The sequence below is a fragment of the Syngnathus acus genome, chromosome 16 (genome assembly GCF_901709675.1).
Source record: "Syngnathus acus chromosome 16, fSynAcu1.2, whole genome shotgun sequence".
NCBI classification, from domain to species: Eukaryota; Metazoa; Chordata; class Actinopteri; order Syngnathiformes; family Syngnathidae; genus Syngnathus; species Syngnathus acus.
In genome coordinates, this window is record NC_051101.1 from 6960664 (window position 1) to 6981043 (window position 20380).

Here is a 20380-nt window from a genome sequence, read left to right on the forward strand (position 1 = left end):
ATTTGAATGTACCATATCTCTCCTGTCTCCACTTTTGTTATTGTGTTTTCTGTTTATTGCAGCCTAAGAATCGGTCCTTCATTTTCATTCATACAGGTTATCATTTCATACTGCTGATACCACATTTGTATAAACACTGTAAATACCATGTTAAATTTTCAAAACTGTATTTTATCTGATATGATATTGTGTTTTTTCCCTGTGTAACAATGGAAACAAATCTCATGGGTGACAAAATTGTTTAGGGAAAATGTTTTTAGCTACAACATAATAACAAAGTAATTGTTCTAGTTCAGTATTCAAATAGTACAAGACAACCTACTTGAGCTTGACATAATGTTGCCAACAAAGACACATTGTTATTAGCTGTTACATATTTCATGCATATGGAATTTCACAGATAAACAAAAACACATAATCTATATCATGCTCATTGTTGAAATAAATGCTTATATTTGTATTTAACTGGATAAAATTTAATGTTTGAACTCAAAGACCCAAGATGTTTTCATTGTTAATAAAAATAAATGTTAAACTGTTCACAAATCTGCGAGCATTCGTCCGTTGCTGGAATATCCCATCCATCTCAAGTCTGGTGATCAAGATTCCGATTAGGTTGCGCATTGCTTTACTGAGCTGAAAACGGAATTTCAGATGATGCAGGCTTTAATCACAAGAGCAGTGATTTAGCCTTAAGCAACTACATTAAAATATCCTGATTTAATTACAACATAAAGTTGACTTTAAAGAAAGTGTGCACGTGAAAGAAAAGGGCAGGAGAAAGCTTCTGGCTGATAATACTGTAAATTGAAATAAAAGGTTAAAACTTTGAAACAGCACAAATCTAATCAAAGTGCAACTCGGCCTCTCTCTTTGTCCTAATACATGATACATATTTATCATCCATTGGTGAGCGAAATGACATTTTTCAAATTTGAAAAAGCTGCGCCTCTTAGGAACAAAGAAGCATCTTCCGGAACGTATGCCTGAGCTCGGCGCTGCGGAAGGCATAGATAGCAGGGTCGATAAGGGCGTGGCTCGTTAGCAGCAATAAGTGGAGCTGGAAGAGTGATCTGTAACACTCACAATATGGGTCTGTCGGGCACACTGTCATGATGATGAGGTGAAGGAAAAAAGGTGCCCAACACACAACAAATGCCCCAAACAGGATGGTTAGTGTTAGGGCTCCTCTCATACTGCTTCCCCACCACCTTAAACGACATTTGTCACCGCCACCCGAATTCACAGCAGCAATCTTCCTGGCATGATTACGTGCCAGCATGAACATATAAATGTAGAGGAAGCAAATGACGGCAAAGGAGATCAAAAATAGGCAAACAAAGCAGATCATGATGAACTTGACGTCGAAGAACCTCACCATGAATATGGCTGACACCCCACATGTTGTCCAGATGATGCCTAAACTGGTCCCTGTGAGTCGCATTGTCATGATGTTGTGGTATCTAAGTGCATGGAATATAGAGATGTATCTGCAATGACAAGTATTAATGATTAGTATTCTTCTAAAACTGCAATACTACCGTTACTTATATACTACTGCTTACTACGTTACTGAATTAATACCTGATCAAGCTTGAATTCTGATCGGGTTGAAAATGTAGTGTTTGAATGTCCTTGAAGTTCATAGTAAGCCAATATATACAGAATTCCTTAAATAATTAGCTCGATTACTGTTTTGTAAAATCAAGTGCAATGGAACATCCACATGCCCTAGGCCGAGGTCATACCATTTGGAATTCAACCAATTTTATGGAATTCAAATCAACAAGTCATCATTATGCAATGACATAATTAACAGAATGCGCTTCCAAAACGTTTTTATTTATATGATTGATAAGTATATAGTCCACTATATTCATAGTGAACTTCTTAGTGATGAGTAGTGAAGGAAGGAATGAAGTATTCCAAACACAACCTTGTTTTTTTTAGCAGTGTGGATATTAGCATTCACAGTTTTGATTTGACATATGTTTAGATACAAAGAAGAAACAGCTTTGCCATTATTGTCCTGTCGAGTTGAAATACAAAATGTAATCATTGCGACTGTGTGGCGATCCCAAGATTTATAAACATACCGGTCCACGGCAATGGCCAGGAAGCTGAGAATTGAACCCACAAAAGACATACAGATCAGTGAGTCAATCACGTCATCAATCTTAGTCTCAGAGGAACCTTGCTTCTCTAGTTGTCCCACATGTGCAAACACAAGCAGGACGTTCTCACAGGTTTTAGTGAGACTGGCGATGGTGTTGAAGCCCGCCAAGCTGCACATGAAGCAGTACATGGGCGAGTGCAGGTTTCGGTTGTATATGACGGCCACCACAACCAAGAGATTCTCCATCAGACTGAATACTCCGATAGTGAAGAAAATGGGGAGAGGAACGCTCAACTCTGGGCAGTCTGACTTATTCATTGAGGTGTTCATGGTCAGACAAGACAGGCGCTTCTTTTTAAAATGCTAAAAGGCGCTTCTGTGGCGTTATAATGATGATGGCAAAAAGGAAATGATACGTTTTTGTCTTTCGGTCCTGCCGCATACTAATGTATGTTCGTGCAAAAACAGATGGTTTCCTCCTTGTAAATCGTTCAATCTGATGGTGGATGTTTTAAAGAGTGCCCTCTTCTATCACCTGCAGAAAGACAGGCAAGTGGAGACAAGACAAGCAAGTTAGAACGAATCGCTTTTGAGGTTTAGTCTAAATGTTGGTATGACTCTTACTGTTACTGAAGAAAAAAGGTCACACACTAGTTTGAGAATTGCGGTTTGTTATTTACTGTGTCTTTTTTTTGTGAATTGGCTCTCAAAAAATGCTGCTGCTATGAAAAAGTATATAAATAAAAGACTAAAATGAAATGACGCATTTTTGAACAAGTAAATACAAATAAATAAATAAACAAACAGTTCCAGGACCTAAATAAAATACATACTACTAAGAGCAGGCTAGGGACTGTAATAGGACTTTAAAAGGTTTCCTGTTTTTTTCCTATTTATTTGTTACTAGCCGACCTCTCTCAACACGAATGGCTGAATTAGACATCATGATGAGAGTGCTCTTTCATTACTTTTTCATGAAACTATCAAATCCACTGGAGGCAACACGCGCCCCGTCCTTCAGTTCAAATTTGTTCATTTAATAAATTTCCCATGTGCTTTCAATCAGTGAGGCTAGGTATTTGTCATCACTATATTGTCGTAATTAATTACCTTTTGTCCCACTTTGCTGCAAAAATGGCTCTCACCTCTAGCAGCACTACAAATAAATAAATAAACAAACAGTTCCAGGACCTAAATAAAATACATACTACTAAGAGCAGGCTAGGGACTGTAATAGGACTTTAAAAGGTTTCCTGTTTTTTTCCTATTTATTTGTTACTAGCCGACCTCTCTCAACACGAATGGCTGAATTAGACATCATGATGAGAGTGCTCTTTCATTACTTTTTCATGAAACTATCAAATCCACTGGAGGCAACACGCGCCCCGTCCTTCAGTTCAAATTTGTTCATTTAATAAATTTCCCATGTGCTTTCAATCAGTGAGGCTAGGTATTTGTCATCACTATATTGTCGTAATTAATTACCTTTTGTCCCACTTTGCTGCAAAAATGGCTCTCACCTCTAGCAGCACTTCTCCAAAATATATTAATTGGCTCGCACATCCCAAAGTTATACATAACTATTTATGGTTTGGCCTGCTAAGATAACAGAAACGAATGAACTCAATCAAAACATCATCAAAATATTAATTATCCACTACAATTATATCATATCGCAATTTCTAGATTAAAATGTGTTTTTGTAACACTCCCAATTTACAGTTGAAGTCGATTACAATTTGTGTAAAATTGCCTTATTCTAAACTGTCATATATATATATTACATATATTAGCATCTAGATTAAGTCTTGCAACTACAATGGAAAAACCTTAAACCATATGAATAGTGTTGTAAACCTACCTTGAGTCACAACAGTCTTCTTTAGAGGCCCTATGGGACATGACTAGTCACATATCTGAGCATTTGAGCCGAGGTTGACCAGTGTTTTGAGAGAGAGAGGGTTAATGTGATGGATACACACAACTCTTGTTGTTGTTGTAGCCTTGGAACCCTGCCTCACCAAGGCTGCAACACTCCATTGTGTTTACATAAAATCATTACCTAGTAAAAAGCATTAAAAAAAGAACCTCTTGACTATATGAGGCAGATGTTTTTTCTCTGTCTTTCTTCTCAAATTCTCTATGCTGCGTAGGAGATTTCCATCACTAAAAAAATCTCGAGATTCCCCATCTTGAGTAGAATACACAGGATTCAGAAAATGAGTGTATGACTGATGATCGTGATAGCAACTGGCTGTTGAATAATTATAATAATTCATGACCTCGGTAGAGGAGATATGTGTTTCACTATTGTAGATATTCTACAGAAGAATTAAGGAAATGTGCTACAGGATATTATTTCAACCAAAAATGATAGAGACTTTATTTATTTATTTATTTATTTATTTATTCATTCATTCATTCATTCATTCATTCATTCATTTATTCATTTATTTATTTATCTATTTATTTATTTATTTATTTATTTATTCACCGGTCTTTCCACACCGCTAGGGGCAGTGATGACACCACGGAAGACGAAGAAGCAGAAGAAGAAGAAAAAGAAGAAGAAATTTGGCTTAGCAGCAAGCTAGATGGGGGAAAAAGTGAAATGAAATTAGCCAATGTAAAATGAGCGGAAGCGGATATTTCCAGGCGTTTGTCATTTGAAGCCAGCACAACTGTCATAAAATTACAATCCATAATGTAAGTACTATCGCTCGTTAGCGTTAGCAGCTAAGTTAAAACGTCAACCCATAGGTGACGTTGGATTCAGGTTTTATTTTGCTGTACTGGTAGAAGGTGTTATTTTAGTTGAACTCTGAAGGCGACTAGATATCACACAGCTATAAATCACCAGAAATATATTCTTTTAATATTGTGTATATTTTAACAGTTGAACTTGACAGCAAATGTGGTATCTTGCTAGGCGTTGCAGGAGAATTCCAATTTAACACATCAATTGAGAGTTAGGCTTCACCTTTTCATGATCTCATACAGTTGCAGGTGTCGAAGGCCAAGATGTGCCTGTGTTGACATTGTAAAGTAACTATAGTATGCTGTCACTCACAGAAATTAATGAACTAAGTTCAAGTATTTCATTTAGTATTAGCATTTTGGACTTTCACAAAAGTGTAATTTAATGTATTATTAAAATGTTTGAACTGAACGTGTTATTTCCCCACAATTTGCTGGGATCATGCATGGTGCTGGTTAGTGTTTAAAATGTCAGACAAAGAGCTCACACACTCTCAAAATATTGTCCTGCATTTATTTTGGACAACGAACAAAAAAACCCTCCTAAAACAGATGAGTGAATCTGTGGCCCTCTTGCTCCTCTCCAGCATGTGGTGACCTATCCTGAAACCAAAAGGTGCATCGGGACCAGCCAGAAGGAGGTTTCTAGCATAGATGAAGCATGAAGAGCCCAGTGCACCGATGCAGGGACGTGGAGCACAACCGTGGGCAAGCGTGGGCAGGAACCACTTACTTAGAGGCCGAGCAACGCATCCCCATCTCCAAGGACGTCATCACCTCCTCGTCTGCTTCCGCCATGTGGTTCATTAAGGACGCCTGTGGCATCATTTGCGCTCTCATCACGTGGCTGCTAGTTTTGTATGCACAGTTTGTAGTACTGTTTGTCATGCTGCTGCCCTCCAAGAATCTGACGTACAGCATTGTCAACGGGTCTTTGTTCAACGCTCTGGCCTTTCTTGCCCTCGCCTCACACGTCAGGGCCATGTGCACTGATCCTGTAAGTGACTCATTGAGATGCTTGATTTGTATTGTGTCTAAATGATCATGTTAAATAACACAATAATATTGATTTTTCGTTTCTTAGAATCAGCCACCCACTTTTGGGTAGTGGCCCTCCTCCCTTAAGATCTAAAAGTATGACCTTTCTTATAGGGGGCAGTGCCCAAAGGCAATGCAACCAAGGAATACATAGAAAGCCTTCAGCTGAAACCAGGACAGGTGGTCTACAAATGTCCCAAGTGCTGTAGCATCAAGCCTGACCGAGCACATCACTGCAGGTAAAGGACTTAGAAGGCATACCAGTGTCTAAGGTGGTCTGGCTTATGAAAAACCTGGCACTGTTTCTAAGTGTCAATTGAGCACTCCTAAGGAACTAATTCTCACACACACCTTTGATGGACTCTCTTAGTGTTTGCAAACGCTGCATACGGAAGATGGACCACCATTGCCCCTGGGTCAACAACTGTGTTGGGGAGAACAATCAAAAGTACTTTGTGCTATTTACTGTAAGTTGGTTACGATGACATGTCACATTCGTGTTTTGTTGTAGTTTGACATCAATGCTCCTTTCCCTCTGCAACAATGTTCGACTGCATATGTTTAAGACACATTTTATTATTTTAGATTCAATTTAGTTCCTTAAATCTCCTTTTCTGTTTCATCAGATGTACATTGCACTTGTCTCCCTCCATGCTCTATTCATGGTGGTTTTCCACTTTCTCTACTGCTTTGAAGAAGATTGGACAAGTAAGTATATTTTAAATATTTAAATCTTTTTTGTTGGGGGGGTCTAACCCTGTTTGTTGGCTATGCCACAGTAATAGACTAAGTCCTGAGACCGAGTGCTTTAATATACAGTTAGTCAAAGGTGCTGCAACAGGGTGTGCGTATTTATGCAACCAAGTTATTGTACGATTTGTTTTTATGTTTTCCCATATCAGAGACAGGTTTGTTTTCCAATTGATTTGTACGGGGTGTGTAGGCCACACTAAAGGTGGACCAAGTTTTGAATTGATTTGGCTTGCTGTACCCCCCCCACCCCCACCCCCACCCCACCCCCTCTCATCACAATCCTTTTTACAAGTTAGTAGTTCCCTTATTCAGGAGATATAGCGGGTTGTGGAAGAAGAGTGTTTGTAGAAAACCCCTTATGGTAGATTCTAGTAGAACCTCATGAGCCTCTTCTTGTCCCACGTGCTTTTCTTCCCTCATATGGTCATTTCCCAGAGTGCAGTTCCTTCTCTCCACCAGCAACAGTCATCCTCCTCATACTACTGTGCTTTGAGGGTCTCCTCTTCCTCATCTTCACCTCTGTGATGTTCGGTACCCAAGTCCACTCCATCTGTACTGATGAAACTGTAAGTAAACCCATTTAGTTGTAATAAGTAATCCTTTACCCTTCCTCCTCCGCATCACTCCTTGACTGGCAGCTCAATGTCATCTTTCCCCACTCCTTGAAATGTGACCAAGCAATCCTCAACCCTTTATCAAAACACTTAAGATATTACTCCTGGATATTGATATTTTATTTGAATGTAAATGTTGCCCATTTATCTGTAGTGGTTGATGTATGACACACCTGCTCAGAAAGGTGGCGGCGACCTGGATGGTGATGCGTTACCCATGTAATAAAATTTAAATTAATAACATTACTAAACCTTCAATTATATAAGAAAATGTATATTGATGTGATACAACGTTTATGTTTGCAATTTATTGAAATTAATAGCGTGGTTTGGTCATGAAAAAATACTCGCCCATTCTGAAATAAATTTTTTTAGGATAGCTTGCCCACTTGAATGTTTATAAATATAAAATAAACGTAAAAATTGGACAACAATCACATTAGGAAACATTTAATGCTGCTCTTAAATTGAGATCTGGTTTATTAAAAAAAGAAAATTGAAAGCGACCCTGTGTGGAAAAGTACTTGCCTTCTTGTTAAATCAGGAATTGAGTGTGCCGAAACAAACCATGAAATCTGCTCTTTGCCATGAAATTCTCAGAGATCATGTTTGGCCATCATTTTAAGACGTCAAACTAGAACGCAGTCTTAAAAAAATGTTTGATTATGTTGGTTATTGTTGAGTGCGGCCTAACCTTTTATTAGGATTAGGGGGCAAGCACCTTTTCCACACAGGGTAGCTTAGAATTTTTTTAAGCAAAATCATTGTTTAAATTTTTTCGTTGGGTTACCTTTGTCTCAATGGGCAACTCCTCAGATGGATAAAAATGGATGGATGAATCTGCTCAGTTCTTGTTTCACAACAATCAAAGATAAATCTGAATACCAAGACTAGTGGTGGCACATTTAACATAATTTTGCAAAAAAAAAAAGTTCTGTGTTTAGTTCCGCTGAGTTTTTAGGGCAAGTAAGGCTGTTCATAATGCCACAGTAATATTGACGCGACCACGTGGGGAAGCCCTACGGCCAGTATGAACTAATTGCTGGATATTTCTAGTTAAAACCTGTCAAAGAAATGGAGAATGGGTTGCCTGACTAGCAGCTGAAACGAGAAATAATGAAGTCATACTGTTCAACACTTAATTTGAAGACTTTTTTTTTTGCATGTTGTCTGTAAGCAATATCGCACCAGAAATGCTCTCCAAAAAGGCCACTCCCCTCTGACACAAAAACATTCATTTGTTCCTTTTTTTTTTTTTAAATCCTTGGTGCATTGTGCTGAGGTTTAAGTGGACATTTCGACCATTCTTAATTTTTGGGGAATCTTGTCACGTTGCTATTTTTGAACTACTAGGAAGATTTTCTTCAGCACAATACAGCAAGCTTTTACTGTTGCTCACTTTTAATTGTGGCTTTCGTGATCATGTTAGTCTGCAAATGCACTTTGCCTTTTCATTTTTGGACAATTTTTCTTCATGGCTTATTTTGGCATACTTAGCTCCATGTTTGGTGTCAAAATGCTAACGTGCTTTTTGACGGACACCGCCTCATAACACACACAAACGTTTATTTCTCTTGGAGGCACAAATCTACCTATTCCATGTTCATCTTTCTTGAAACTACCATCCATCAACATCCGTATTAGTCTTCCTGGACATTCGAGGATGCTTGTATTTCTCAATTCTACTTCACATTGATGCGGATATGTGCAATCTAATCCATTTGCGGTACGCCGTCACTACGCGGGTGATAATTAACATGCAATGTTAGAAATGTAGTTTATGCTCAATGCATGCTTTACACTTTTAATCTATCGTGTCGATAATGCTGTACATCCTAATTGTGAAAGAGTCAAAGGTTTGAGGATGGTGCCCTGCACCCTGCTAAATGCAGTGTGAAAAGGGCTTTTGTCACCAATCATCACTTCCATGTTGGCAAGTAACCTACACTGTGAAAAGTATCATTACAACTGAGGGAGGATTATGACTAAGTTAACTTGAGAAACACTGAGAAGCCATACTAATTGCTAAGCTATCGTGCTTTCAAGTCACAAAGCACTGAAATGAATGATTAGGTGATGCCATACACTTGTCACTTGTGTCTGCCTGGAACCACATAGTGCTCGAACGTTGAACTGCAGATCTATCAAGTAAATAATTGTCTGGAGAGACAATACTGTAATACATATGTAGTTACATCGAACCGGAAATCAATCTGTATTTTAGTCACTGTCAGCTAAGAGGAGGGGCTTATAAAGTTCTAGGTTGTACTGTAGCAAATAACTTGGTCATTCTCTGCAATTGCAAAGAAAGCTATCACAATTACAGATGAATAACACTTTGTGATTGCTTGACTGGGTTTCAGAACACACCAACTGAAGTTCGGTTATCTTTTGTTTTTAGGGCATAGAGCAGTTGAAAAAGGAAGAGAGAAGATGGGCTAAAAAAACTAAGTGGATGAACTTGAGGGCGGTCTTTGGGCACCCTTTCTCCTTACTGTGGTTTAGCCCATTCTCCACACCTGACCATGGCAAGGCTGAGACATACCAATATGTGGTGTGAAAGGGAAGAATGCGTCCTCATCTGATTGGGCCGATTTGAGCCCCGCTAAGTGGCTCCGACAGTCGCTAGTGACCGCGGACACCTTTGCATCTGGTCTGTGTGCTTACTTCATGCTTAATACTTGTTTACATTTTACCATTGAACGCTGTTCTTTCGTAAATCTTATTTACAAACACTGTGATGGTTATTTTCAATATGTTTAAATCATGAATTGACACCCGCCCCACTCGTTACCTTGAAACCTGTATCTCAGGACCATCCTTAAACCAAGGACTGCTGTAAACTAGTCAACTTGTCAGCTAGTCACTATTTATTGCCATGCTTAAAAAGGAAGTCAACCCCAAAATGTTCTTAACAGTAATAAGTTTTATGTCCCCCACTAGACTAAACACAGCATTCTGATTAATATTGTGTTTGTGCAATATGAGTTAAGCAGGAAAAGTCACCCATTTTTATCAGTCTGGGGGGTTGGCAAAATTTTGCCATTTGCCTTTGACAGAAAATGACATCCCAGTTACCAGAGACCTGGCAACTGTGATATCATTTTGAGTCGACAGCAGGTGGCAAAATGGCCGACCTGAGATGGATAAAAACTGGTGAATTTTACCTGCTTAATTCATATTCCAATAATGAAACATTAATTAGAACACTATGTTTTGACTAGTTGGGTAGCACAGGACATATTATCAAGAATATTTTGGATTGACTTCCCCTTCACATAAGAGGCACAGCTGTTTGCAGCAACAAGTGTGTGTTAAGCAAGTCAGTAACTTTAATTGATTTAATTTGTCTTCTATTTCTGAACATGCGGTCGGAACTAAAGAAGTTGACCGTTGATGAACGTTTAGGATTCGATTCAGTACATCCATTTCCAATTATAAGTATAATGTGCGCAGTTGTGTGAGCGCAAAACATTCTGATTATTGTGTGACATTTGCTCAACAAAGTTGCCATTGGTGGGTTACAGAAGGGTTATTTCTATTTATTAACTTTATTACAGGAACTGAATTTGCTAGTGTTTTACTGTGACCATTCAAAATTGCTCCGCTAGGCTCGGTGAGATTGCTTCCGCTGACAATATTTTGAAGATAAAAGCTTATCTCTAAAAGAATTCATGCATTTCAGTCAGACCAAACTTCTCATGTACTGTATGTCCGGGCTAATTTTTGAGACCCTTTTGTTTTCACAATTGCTTGTGTGACTTTTCGCTGCTGATTGTGCAGTGGAAGAATGTCAAGTGGGCTTTATTCTGTGCTTTTTCTTACATTGTAATGCATTTAACATCTCGACCGTACGCAGTTATCAGGATTCACACTTGTCGCTACTCTGGTCTGGATCGAAGCACTTTTTAATTACACGTTTGGTTAATTTCTATCATATTTGTGCTTTTATCAGAATGAGGCTCCCCAGTAAAAAGCGCATGTGTAAAACCTTATTGGACAGCTGTTGATACAGAAGTCAGATTTGACTGAAGTGTCCTGTGTAACATTGCGGTATTAATGCCAGCAGACATGTCAGGAAGGGCTTGAAAATGTTTATTGTGATGATTTTTTACCTCCACAAGCAAAGGAGGTTATAGTTTTGCCTGTGTTTGTCTGTTCCCAGTTTAACAAATCATGGTGTAGTTAATTTAATGTGTCTTCAGAATGAGCATTTGAATATAGGCTGATGGACCGCTTTTAATATTTTTTTTTGGGGGGGGGGGGGTCGAAATAATCACAGCAAGACTTGAGTATAATGATTTGAGCCCATCCTAATCCAAATTAGAATGCCTTGATTGTCCCCGTACCCCACTCGTCAAGGAAATTAACCTGGAAATCAGTGTAGTAGTTGTTGGTTACACGTTATGAATATGCAGAGAAACAAATGCAGGCAAAGTCATAACCTCCTTTGCTCAATTAATGCATGACGAGGGTAACACTCGGATACATTCCGTTTTTCTGTACTTCATGGGGGGCCTGTTTTTTTTGTATTCGCCGTAACAAACTCTGAAGTGCGCTTTATTTCTTATTTTCTGTCAACACTCAACAAACATGTATGTGATAGCGAGTGAAGGCATGGTATTGACGAAGGCTACAAATAGTATATAGATTGTGAAACACTGCTGGAATGCTGTAAAATTATTGCTGAAAATGTTAGGTCTCAATATTTTGGGGGGCCACTTCATTGTTGTAAACATTCTGAAGTCATTTCAGCACATACAGGGAATAAACTCTACTCAGTTGCAATGCAAAAGTTATTTCCAGACTCTTTTTCTGAGGGGGTTCGATACTTTTTTCAAATCAAAAAGTGCCTGACATTCATTTTTGCTCCGACTTTTTTGACACTCCAAACAATGGTTCTTTCACTTGTCCGGCACATTTTATGAATCTGTCTGTCTTTCATTCTGTTCCCACCCTCTTCATGCATTTAATTTGATTGATAACTGATGTTCTCTGAAGCAGACATCTCTTTTTGGTGACAGAGGTAAGCTGTGACAAAGTGCACTGTTGCTGTCTCACCATGCGTGCAATACATCCTAAGCATGCAGGTTGTACTTAAAAATGGAAAGACGTGTTCCTTGTGAAAGGAGAATGTACAGTCCGATACACTTGTCACAGATGACTTTGCTTCTGGCATTATTGTTTTTGTTTTTTTTCCTTCTGATCTGCATGATAATTTCAGTAAATCTTGGGCATGTTTCCAAGAAAGTAAAGGCATATTTATTCCGTCCATCAATTCTCAGTACAATACTCGCCTGCCATAGTCGATGTAGTCTATATTTTGCGCTCCGACTACCTCGTCATGTTCGAAGGGTGAGCCTTTCTCCTCTTCACATTTTTTCTTGAGCATCATGTGATGCTCGCAAATGCCTAACAGCTCAACAGCCATCCATCCATTTTGAGTATCACTTGATTAAGGTCGCAGAGCCTATCCCAGTTGACTTGGGAGCAGTGGGGTATACCAACTAGTTGTCAGCCAATTGGAAGGCCACAAATAATTCACACTTATGTTCTTACCTCTGAACAGAGTTTTCAATTACCCTAACATGCATGTGGAGAACAGAAACTAGGCTCAAGATAACCATTGCTGTGTTTCCAACCCCAAAATCATGGAATTGACTTCCAAAATGTGTTTGATGCATTAAATGGATGAATCCAAACAACCTGTAATGAGTATTGTGTTGAGAATTAATCTGCTATTTGTCTCCATAACCCCCACAGAGCAAATCACTGCCACACATTCAGTCCCATCGTAGAAGAATGATTGGTAACCAGCATGTAGATACCAAACCTTAGCTCAAACCTTAACTCTGTCCTCTGTAGGGAATCGAACGCTTGAAGGGGGAAACGGGCAAGTGGGAGAAGACGCCGTGCTGGGAGGCCATGAAGATGGCGTTCGGGGGCCCCTTCTCCCTGGCTTGGTGCAGTCCATTCTCTGGGATGAGCTGCAAGAAGAACCCCGCAGAGCTTAGCCCTCTTCCGCAGGGCGACATCATCGAAGAGGATGTCATTGAGATCCCGTTCAACTAGGACTGCTTGCACACAGCCATGTGGTAGGCTCCACTTTATTGCATACAATACTGAAACTCAAATGAAATATATTTTTGTCTCCTTAATATTTACAGTCCTGTGGGGAAAAAAAAGAATATACCAAAAGAATATAGAATAGTCCCTTATCTGTGCCAAGGGCAGATTTGTTTTGTTCCTTCTCCCAAAACATAAAGCAACGATGAGGGACCACATTAAGATTTAAAAATGGCAGCTTTAAAATCATTCCCAACATGCAATAATGAGAATGCAGTCATAGCTTAATCTACCTTGGATCAAATAACATGTGTGTCTGTGGTCGCCTCTGAAATCAGTGTTGGGTCAGCCAGCGCTTCATGTTTCGTTAGGTCTAGCCTTGATGCCATTTATGTTCAGTTTTCTTCAGTCTACATATGTATTCTGCAGTACTGTACTTGTGCAGCCGTGACCAAAGGTTTTGGCAATTCTTCAGGCAATAGGGTCTGATCCCTGATGAGAATAGTGAAAATCTGTGTAATTGATGTCACACTAAAAAGGGTTATAACTGTGGATGCCACGAAAGGGTGGCAAAGCACTATTTTTGACTAATTGGAACTCAAACCACTTCAATATGGCTTAGTGACACAATAATACTTTTTCAGAGGGTAGGTTTCCCTAAAATGTGGGGATTAACTTTCAACTCAATGTTGTGTAATACTTTGTGCTGCTTCTGTTTTCATGTTTAATCATATTGATTCTCTATAAGCATATATGGGCACATAGTTTTTGTTTCTTTGCATTTTTCCATAGACAAAAATGCTATCAACATTATTATTTCCACAAAGGTGCAAAATTGCCAAAGATACTGCCATCAATGTGCACTCACTAGAAAATTATCAAGTTCATTGTCTTGAGTGGCGGACTTGTGTTGCTGCCTTTTATGAATGAATGGATCCTTCTAACTTTTCTATTTTAGACGTATTTTACAGGCATTGCCGGTTTTTAAAATTGTATTTTTTTTTAAAATAATGTGTCCAACAAGGGGCGAAAACTATTTAAACGTTAAATGTGTTACAGCAGCAAAGTTAGTGCAATGCTAACTTTGAGTCACTGCAAACATGCAACAGTTTTGTCTGACTTTTAATGTAATATCCTTGCAAACACGAGAAACTCCTGTACTGCCTATTCCAAAGTAAATGTTATTTTAAGAATGTTGTGACAAGAACTATTGTGCTTTCTGTTCACTACTACCTGTTGGCTTTACCGAGGTGGCAGCCGAGTGACCAAATGAACACCAAACGTAGCACTAATACTCTAGAGCATTGTATCCACTTTTGTCATTGCCACTGTGCCTTATCTTCCCTTACGTTTATGAATCGATTTGTCTTGTTTAAATTATGTCGGATGTTGTTTATTTAGGTGGCAGTATGAGGGCTTTTAACTCATTAAATGGGTGCTAAAAATCAGTCTGATCCGATTATTTGTGCTTCATTCTCCTGTTGAAAAGATATTTGACTGTTAAATTCATTTGATATGTCTTTATTTCGAACATATTTAAAGCATAAAAGGAAGAAAAAATAATAAAAATAAAATAACACTTTAAAGTGCCATATTTAGGTCACAACAAAAATTTCAGACATGTTAAGAACCACATAAACTCAAAATTATAAACAATAGTGCTGCACAATATATTTAGAAAAATAACAATATCACAATATTGGCTTATACAATAAGCAGATCACAAAGACGTAATAAATTTCTTAATTTCCATACTTTTATCTGAATTTCATCTGTCAGATGCAAACTTGTAATTTACCGTTATCTAGGGGAATTAAAAATATTTGCTTATTTTGCCACATTAAAAATTAATTTTTTTTATTGCATGTCCAAAATGTTTCTTTGAGTATGTTTTGTATTAGAGTAATAGCAACATCGCTACCCATATTGCACGTTTATTTAATATTGTTCAGCCTTAATAAACAATATATTTTATATGTAAACACCTACTACACTTTAATTGTCCTTTTCAACAATCTTGAAAGGGGTAGAAACACACACACACACACATGAAGATGTTTTTATGTAAACATAACTATTCCGTTTTGGCGTCGTGTGGTCGTGCTTGAGGCGTGGATCCATGAAGCATCAGCAGCCCACACAGCGTCAGAGAGATGCCTACCCACCACAGAACTGATTGACTCTCTCCAAAAATAAGCTTCCCCAGTATGGCCTAAGTGCACAAATAAGAGTTTAATGAGAATCTACTGTCGTTCACTGACTATTTCGCACCCATAGAGAGTTTGGGACGGTTTACCGAGGAAATAAAGTTGCCCGCAGTAGTGGTGGCAGTGGCCCTGGCAGAAGAAGAGCTGTAGCGAAGAGCTTTGGAGAAGAAGGTCCACATAACAGCATTGCAGAGGAACATCAGGGCGACGCACAGCAGCCGCAGTGGGATGTGCAGCTGCACACAAGATGGGACGTTGCCATGGCGACAACAAAGTTCAAGTATGATGACATGACCTTTGACCAGGAGGTATGTATAAATATTTGGTGCCCACTAGAATTTTGCTTCGATTGCTGTCTCGTCATTCTACCAGTTGCAGTTTACCCAAAGGAGTTACAGCACAACACATATTCAAGACAAGTCTTACCCAGAGGCAGACAGTTTCGTCGTGTTGCGCTCCAGATGTGCTAGCTTCACACATTTCCTTCAGGTAGTCTGCCCCAAGAGTTAGCTTAGCCGATAAGGAAGCGGCAGCAGCCAAACAACCCGCCAATAAAGCATAAATAGAACCCGAAATCATCTCTAAAGCAGGTGGAGCGCTTTATTAGTTACTTTCATTTACGATAACAGAGAATCTCTAAAGTTGAAACCAAATTTGTATAAACCGCTGGTTGCTCAGTTTCGAAGCAAAAGTGTATTATAAATCCATTTAGTACGGTTGATAGTAAAATATTTTATTTGGAATTAAAAAATATATTTTTAACAATTATAGGAAGCACTGTATTTCAAAACAAAAATTCTAATTATTTACAGCAAACAGAAAAATAGTTTGAAGGTAAAATGAAAACATCCGGGTCTTGTCCTCGTGAACATTCGTAAAGACTCACTACAACCAATCGCAGTCGCTCCCAAGGATCATGTGACATAGTTGGGCGCATGTTAATGACGTAATGTTTTGCTCCCTTAGGAAGACCTCCATTGTAACGTTCCAGCAGATTTTCCAGAGTGTATTGTAATTTATTGCACCGTGATGAATAAGAACAAAGGTAGTGGTGTGTCCTGGGTGAAACCAGCGGAACCTTCCTTTTTGAAGAAGTTTAAAAAAGATGTTGGCTACAAAGAAGGCCCGACTGTTGACACGAAGGTATGTAGCATGCGGTTTGGCTAATCGGGAATTGTGACCCAAGCAACCCTTGAACGGTTTGTTCATTTGAATCAAACTTATGACTCTGTATTTGTTATCTCGTGCATATTAAATCTAAATTATAATTGATAAAGACCCTTGCTCCACTTTTGGCAACCACGAGGCAATTGAACACATTTACAATTACTAGTCTTTCACATGCGTAAGCTAACCCAAATGTTTACCCCTTATTTTATGTCACCGCGTGCAGCGTCAGGAGATGCCCAAACTGGATGATGACAGTGGGAGTGATCGGGAAGATGAATTACCTCAAGTTGTTGTCCTTAAAGATGGAGACCTGAACTCCGACGAAGTTAAACATTTGAAGGAAAAGGAAGGAATAAAACCTAACGGAGATTCAGAGAAAAGTAAGGCTCTTTTTTTAAGATTACAGTAACGTGGGCTGACTTCATTTTATTTGTTCATACATCTGATGCTCACTTGTCAAGTGATAAACAAGTAATAAATAAAAAAAACAGCCACTTGAATTGTTGATCACTGAAATAGTATTTTTAATGGGTTAAACTCACCATTAGTATAACCTGTACAGGCAATGTAAGTACCATTTTGACATTCTTGAATTTTACACAAGTAGAAAATTAATAACAATATTGTAAAACAAAATAAATGGAGAGTAAAGCTAAGTTACTTGCCTTTTGATGGCACGAAACCAGAAGGTAAGTTCTCTAAAGTCAGCTGGCTCATAACAGGGCTCGGGGGAATGGTGGTTGGCGTGAAAATTTCTGCCTCAAAATAATTATTTATCATGTGTAAATATCGCAATGCTAGACCCGAGTTTATATGAAAAATAAATGACTGTGTCCCTGCATGCTGACAGTTTGACTTTTTTGTGCATTCTTTGAGGAACATTTTCAGAGTCAGAGAGTCAGAGTCAGCTTTATTGTCAATTCCTTCATGCTAAGACACACAAAGAAACCGAAATACCGATCCCCCTATCCCACGGTGACGAGACACAGTACACGAATAACACACAAGTAAAACAACGGGGAGAGAGAGAGTTCGGGACCCCAACAGCCTGGAGATCACAAACTTCGCCAGTGGTATCCAGAAGTGTTGAAAAAATGCTGAATGAAATAGGAAGTTTAATTCCAGAAATAAAAATCATAATTTTAAGGTATTCATCTTTTCCACTATAAATCGCATTTGGTTTCTTTATTTCCATTTCACAATTGGTTCATTTTGAAAGCTCAGTTCTAATGAACCACACTTCCATATGGCTCATAGGTGACGAGCCTCGCTCCGATGGTAAAATCCTCTTCAAGAAACCAGCTAAGCGCTCATCCTCTGACAAATTCCAAGGAATAACTGCCAGTTCCAGCAAAAAGAAGCGGGACGTTGTGGAGAAAGAAGAAAAGAAGGAAGTGGATTCTGTGAAAAAAGTGAAAAACAGCAGCCTTTTGTCCTTTGGTGGCGATGAGGAGGAAGAAGACTAGTACTGGACTCACTTTTGATTCTCGTTTAATCAAACGTTACAAAATTAAAAATGAGTGTTTTCCATACGAGGTAGTGCATAAAAGGACTTTTATTTTTGAATTGATGTCGTGACAGTGCTTGTTTTGTGTTTAGCCCAACTGTAAATCGTCTAATCGTTTTCTTCCATTAAGTTTTAATTCCACTAAATTGGGAAAGGCGTTTCCTCCTCAAGTCTCAAGACAATGCTCTCGGGGACTTTTTAGTTCAACCTTTAAAACCAGTTTATACTGTGTACGGCTGGAATATTTCAATGTGTCGTAGTTTTCAAATTTCAAACAAATATTTTAACGTGGTTATTTTTAATTAGGTCACTTATTGATATGCATTAAATGTTACTATGAAGATGAACACTTTTGCCAAACACTGATATGACTTAAAATCACAAGTGAATAAGACGTGGAAAAATATCAGCAATATATGTAACTGAATTCACAAGTTTGAATTTAGCGTTCAGCGTTTTTACTCGTTTTGATGCAAGTCTTGCCAAGAAAAGAAATAATGCATCATTTGTGTTGATGTAACATGTACTGGATTTATATTATGTTCTTACTGTTAGTTCGGAACACATTTGAATATCACATAAAAGTAAGCCCATTAGAATTGTTCGGTAACTCCAATTCTGCATGTAGGTCTGTGTTTGTTTTACATGGTAATCTTGCATGGTAGAATTTTAATACATTCAATTATGCGTTGAGTGTATAAATATTTTCTAGCTTCAGAGGGGAGCTGTAAATCTATCATTGCATTAGTTTTAATGCATTTGTATATTTTTAAGTATCATCTAAGCATTAAATACTATTTCAATTGAGTTTGTGGGTGTTGTGTGTCTGTTCGGTTCACTGGCCATCATCATGTCCCACAGTTCATTTTAGGTTCATTCTAATGCTAGTAATACAACAATTGAGTACATTTAAGTTTCTATTAGTGTGCCATAGTCAACTAGCCCCTTAAATTGTCTTACTTGTGTGGACAGACAGTGCACGACTACATGGACCTTATTGAATAATTGCTCAAGTAGCTTTTCATAGTTTCCAGCTCTCACCCCTCAAGATCAGCAATAAAGCAAATAATTAGATCAGTGAAATGACATACTGTGACCATCTAAAGTTATGTGTGCCACTTAAGTGCATACTAAGCAGAATACACTTGTGCACACTATAAATGTGTTCAGCATTCACCCATCTCCACTTTAGCCCATATTGTTTTAAGAATCTCCATTGCTGCTGCCACGTTGAGAGTTTATTGTTAAACACCACTGGCCTACCGTTTCATTCTGATTTATTTTACACAGTTGGACAAGTGCTCATTGTAAATAAATTATTTTGTATGATAAAGGCATTATAAGGTTTCTTAACTAGTATTCTAATCACATCTCAAAAGATTTTTTTTAATAAATCCAATTATGGTTTATGTGCATCCTGGTCTGTGTGTAAGCGTGCGAATTTTGTCATTCATTCAGGTCATTTTATTTTGAGGCCATTAAATCAGTCTCAACTGGACTATTGTGGTTGGAAGACAGTTCACCGAGTACAAACGTGCTTTTTTTTCCCCCCACAAGTATGTACGTCCCAAACTGGCCTTGTACTGCACCTACACGACAGTAATGCTTCAAAACCTCTATGTGCAGTTAACCTGTTCTGTGTTTTATCCAGGTACACCTTGAGTCCAAAAACATTCATGAACAGTAAAGTGCCTTAATTGCCCATAAGTGTGAATGACTGTCTTTGTGATTGAAGGGTTAACAGGCAAAGGTGTATGCTACCGCTCAATTACAATGAAATTGGTGTTACTGTCAGCATGCAACCTTGACTGGTCAAATATTAGCTAAATAAACGAGTATGTATCTTATCACCATGTCTCTGTCAATTATCCGTCTTGCTGTTTTGCTTACAGACAAGAAACTGTCATCACATCATTTTCTCTTGAAACTTCCAGCGGTGTCATTTGGGAGTGGTTACGCTTTGACTTTCAAGTAGGGATGTACTGTACATACAATGTGTGGAAATGTATTAGTCTGTAGTTATTTCCAATATATGTATATTTTTTTGAGTACGTTATCTTTTCAGTTCTGAGTGTAACCTGTCTAATACCCAAAGTCAGCTCCAGCTCATTTAGTTTAATCAAATGTCTTGAACAGGCGCCACCTTTCCTTT

The 20380-nt window shown here is 38.4% G+C and overlaps 4 protein-coding genes across 5 annotated transcripts; 2 read left to right on the plus strand and 2 right to left on the minus strand.

Annotated features, from left to right (window-relative positions):
* Positions 1 to 119: 119 nt before the first annotated feature.
* Positions 120 to 2640, minus strand: mc2r (melanocortin 2 receptor). The gene is made up of 2 exons (XM_037273848.1): positions 2097 to 2640; positions 120 to 1490 (listed from the first exon to the last, which is right to left on the minus strand). Exons 1-2 carry the CDS (start codon positions 2444 to 2446, stop codon positions 953 to 955), a joined length of 888 nt encoding a protein of 295 aa, XP_037129743.1. The 5' UTR covers positions 2447 to 2640; the 3' UTR covers positions 120 to 952.
* Positions 2641 to 4644: 2004 nt separating this feature from the next.
* On the plus strand, positions 4645 to 14793 carry LOC119135329 (palmitoyltransferase ZDHHC3-A-like). 2 transcript variants are annotated; one of them, XR_005100542.1, is made up of 8 exons: positions 4645 to 4822; positions 5461 to 5870; positions 6026 to 6150; positions 6282 to 6378; positions 6538 to 6619; positions 7100 to 7230; positions 9680 to 10185; positions 10362 to 12980. XR_005100542.1 is itself a non-coding variant. In XM_037272806.1 (7 exons), the coding sequence occupies exons 2-7, from the start codon at positions 5535 to 5537 to the stop codon at positions 13348 to 13350; spliced, it is 978 nt and encodes a 325-aa protein (XP_037128701.1). In that variant the 5' UTR covers positions 4645 to 4822; positions 5461 to 5534; the 3' UTR covers positions 13351 to 14793. The 2 variants fall into 2 exon arrangements, 1 of the variants encoding a protein (XP_037128701.1); XM_037272806.1 differs by lacking the exons at positions 9680 to 10185; positions 10362 to 12980 and adding an exon at positions 13144 to 14793.
* Positions 14794 to 15203: 410 nt separating this feature from the next.
* LOC119135331 (transmembrane protein 42-like) lies at positions 15204 to 16370 on the minus strand. The gene is made up of 3 exons (XM_037272808.1): positions 15978 to 16370; positions 15641 to 15787; positions 15204 to 15556 (listed from the first exon to the last, which is right to left on the minus strand). The coding sequence occupies exons 1-3, from the start codon at positions 16128 to 16130 to the stop codon at positions 15419 to 15421; spliced, it is 438 nt and encodes a 145-aa protein (XP_037128703.1). The 5' UTR covers positions 16131 to 16370; the 3' UTR covers positions 15204 to 15418.
* Positions 16371 to 16445: 75 nt separating this feature from the next.
* On the plus strand, positions 16446 to 19036 carry kiaa1143 (KIAA1143 ortholog). Its single transcript, XM_037272807.1, has 3 exons — positions 16446 to 16694; positions 16945 to 17101; positions 17979 to 19036. The coding sequence occupies exons 1-3, from the start codon at positions 16581 to 16583 to the stop codon at positions 18185 to 18187; spliced, it is 480 nt and encodes a 159-aa protein (XP_037128702.1). The 5' UTR covers positions 16446 to 16580; the 3' UTR covers positions 18188 to 19036.
* The last annotated feature ends 1344 nt before the right edge of the window (positions 19037 to 20380 follow it).

Excerpts from the sequence above, each read along its gene's own strand:
- mc2r (XM_037273848.1), bottom strand. The coding sequence starts at position 2,446 with ATGAACACCTCAATGAATAAGTCAGACTGCCCAGAGTTGAGCGTTCCT. Across the intron at positions 1,491-2,096 it reads CTGGCCATTGCCGTGGACCG|ATACATCTCTATATTCCATG; the intron begins GTATGTTTATAA and ends TTGTCATTGCAG.
- LOC119135329 (XM_037272806.1), top strand. The coding sequence starts at position 5,535 with ATGAAGAGCCCAGTGCACCGATGCAGGGACGTGGAGCACAACCGTGGG. Across the intron at positions 6,620-7,099 it reads CTTTGAAGAAGATTGGACAA|AGTGCAGTTCCTTCTCTCCA; the intron begins GTAAGTATATTT and ends GTCATTTCCCAG. Across the intron at positions 7,231-13,143 it reads CCATCTGTACTGATGAAACT|GGAATCGAACGCTTGAAGGG; the intron begins GTAAGTAAACCC and ends TGTCCTCTGTAG.
- LOC119135331 (XM_037272808.1), bottom strand. The coding sequence starts at position 16,130 with ATGATTTCGGGTTCTATTTATGCTTTATTGGCGGGTTGTTTGGCTGCT. Across the intron at positions 15,788-15,977 it reads ACGAAACTGTCTGCCTCTGG|CTGCACATCCCACTGCGGCT; the intron begins GTAAGACTTGTC and ends TCTTGTGTGCAG. Across the intron at positions 15,557-15,640 it reads CGGGCAACTTTATTTCCTCG|GCCATACTGGGGAAGCTTAT; the intron begins GTAAACCGTCCC and ends TTGTGCACTTAG.
- kiaa1143 (XM_037272807.1), top strand. The coding sequence starts at position 16,581 with ATGAATAAGAACAAAGGTAGTGGTGTGTCCTGGGTGAAACCAGCGGAA. Across the intron at positions 16,695-16,944 it reads GCCCGACTGTTGACACGAAG|CGTCAGGAGATGCCCAAACT; the intron begins GTATGTAGCATG and ends CACCGCGTGCAG. Across the intron at positions 17,102-17,978 it reads TAACGGAGATTCAGAGAAAA|GTGACGAGCCTCGCTCCGAT; the intron begins GTAAGGCTCTTT and ends TATGGCTCATAG.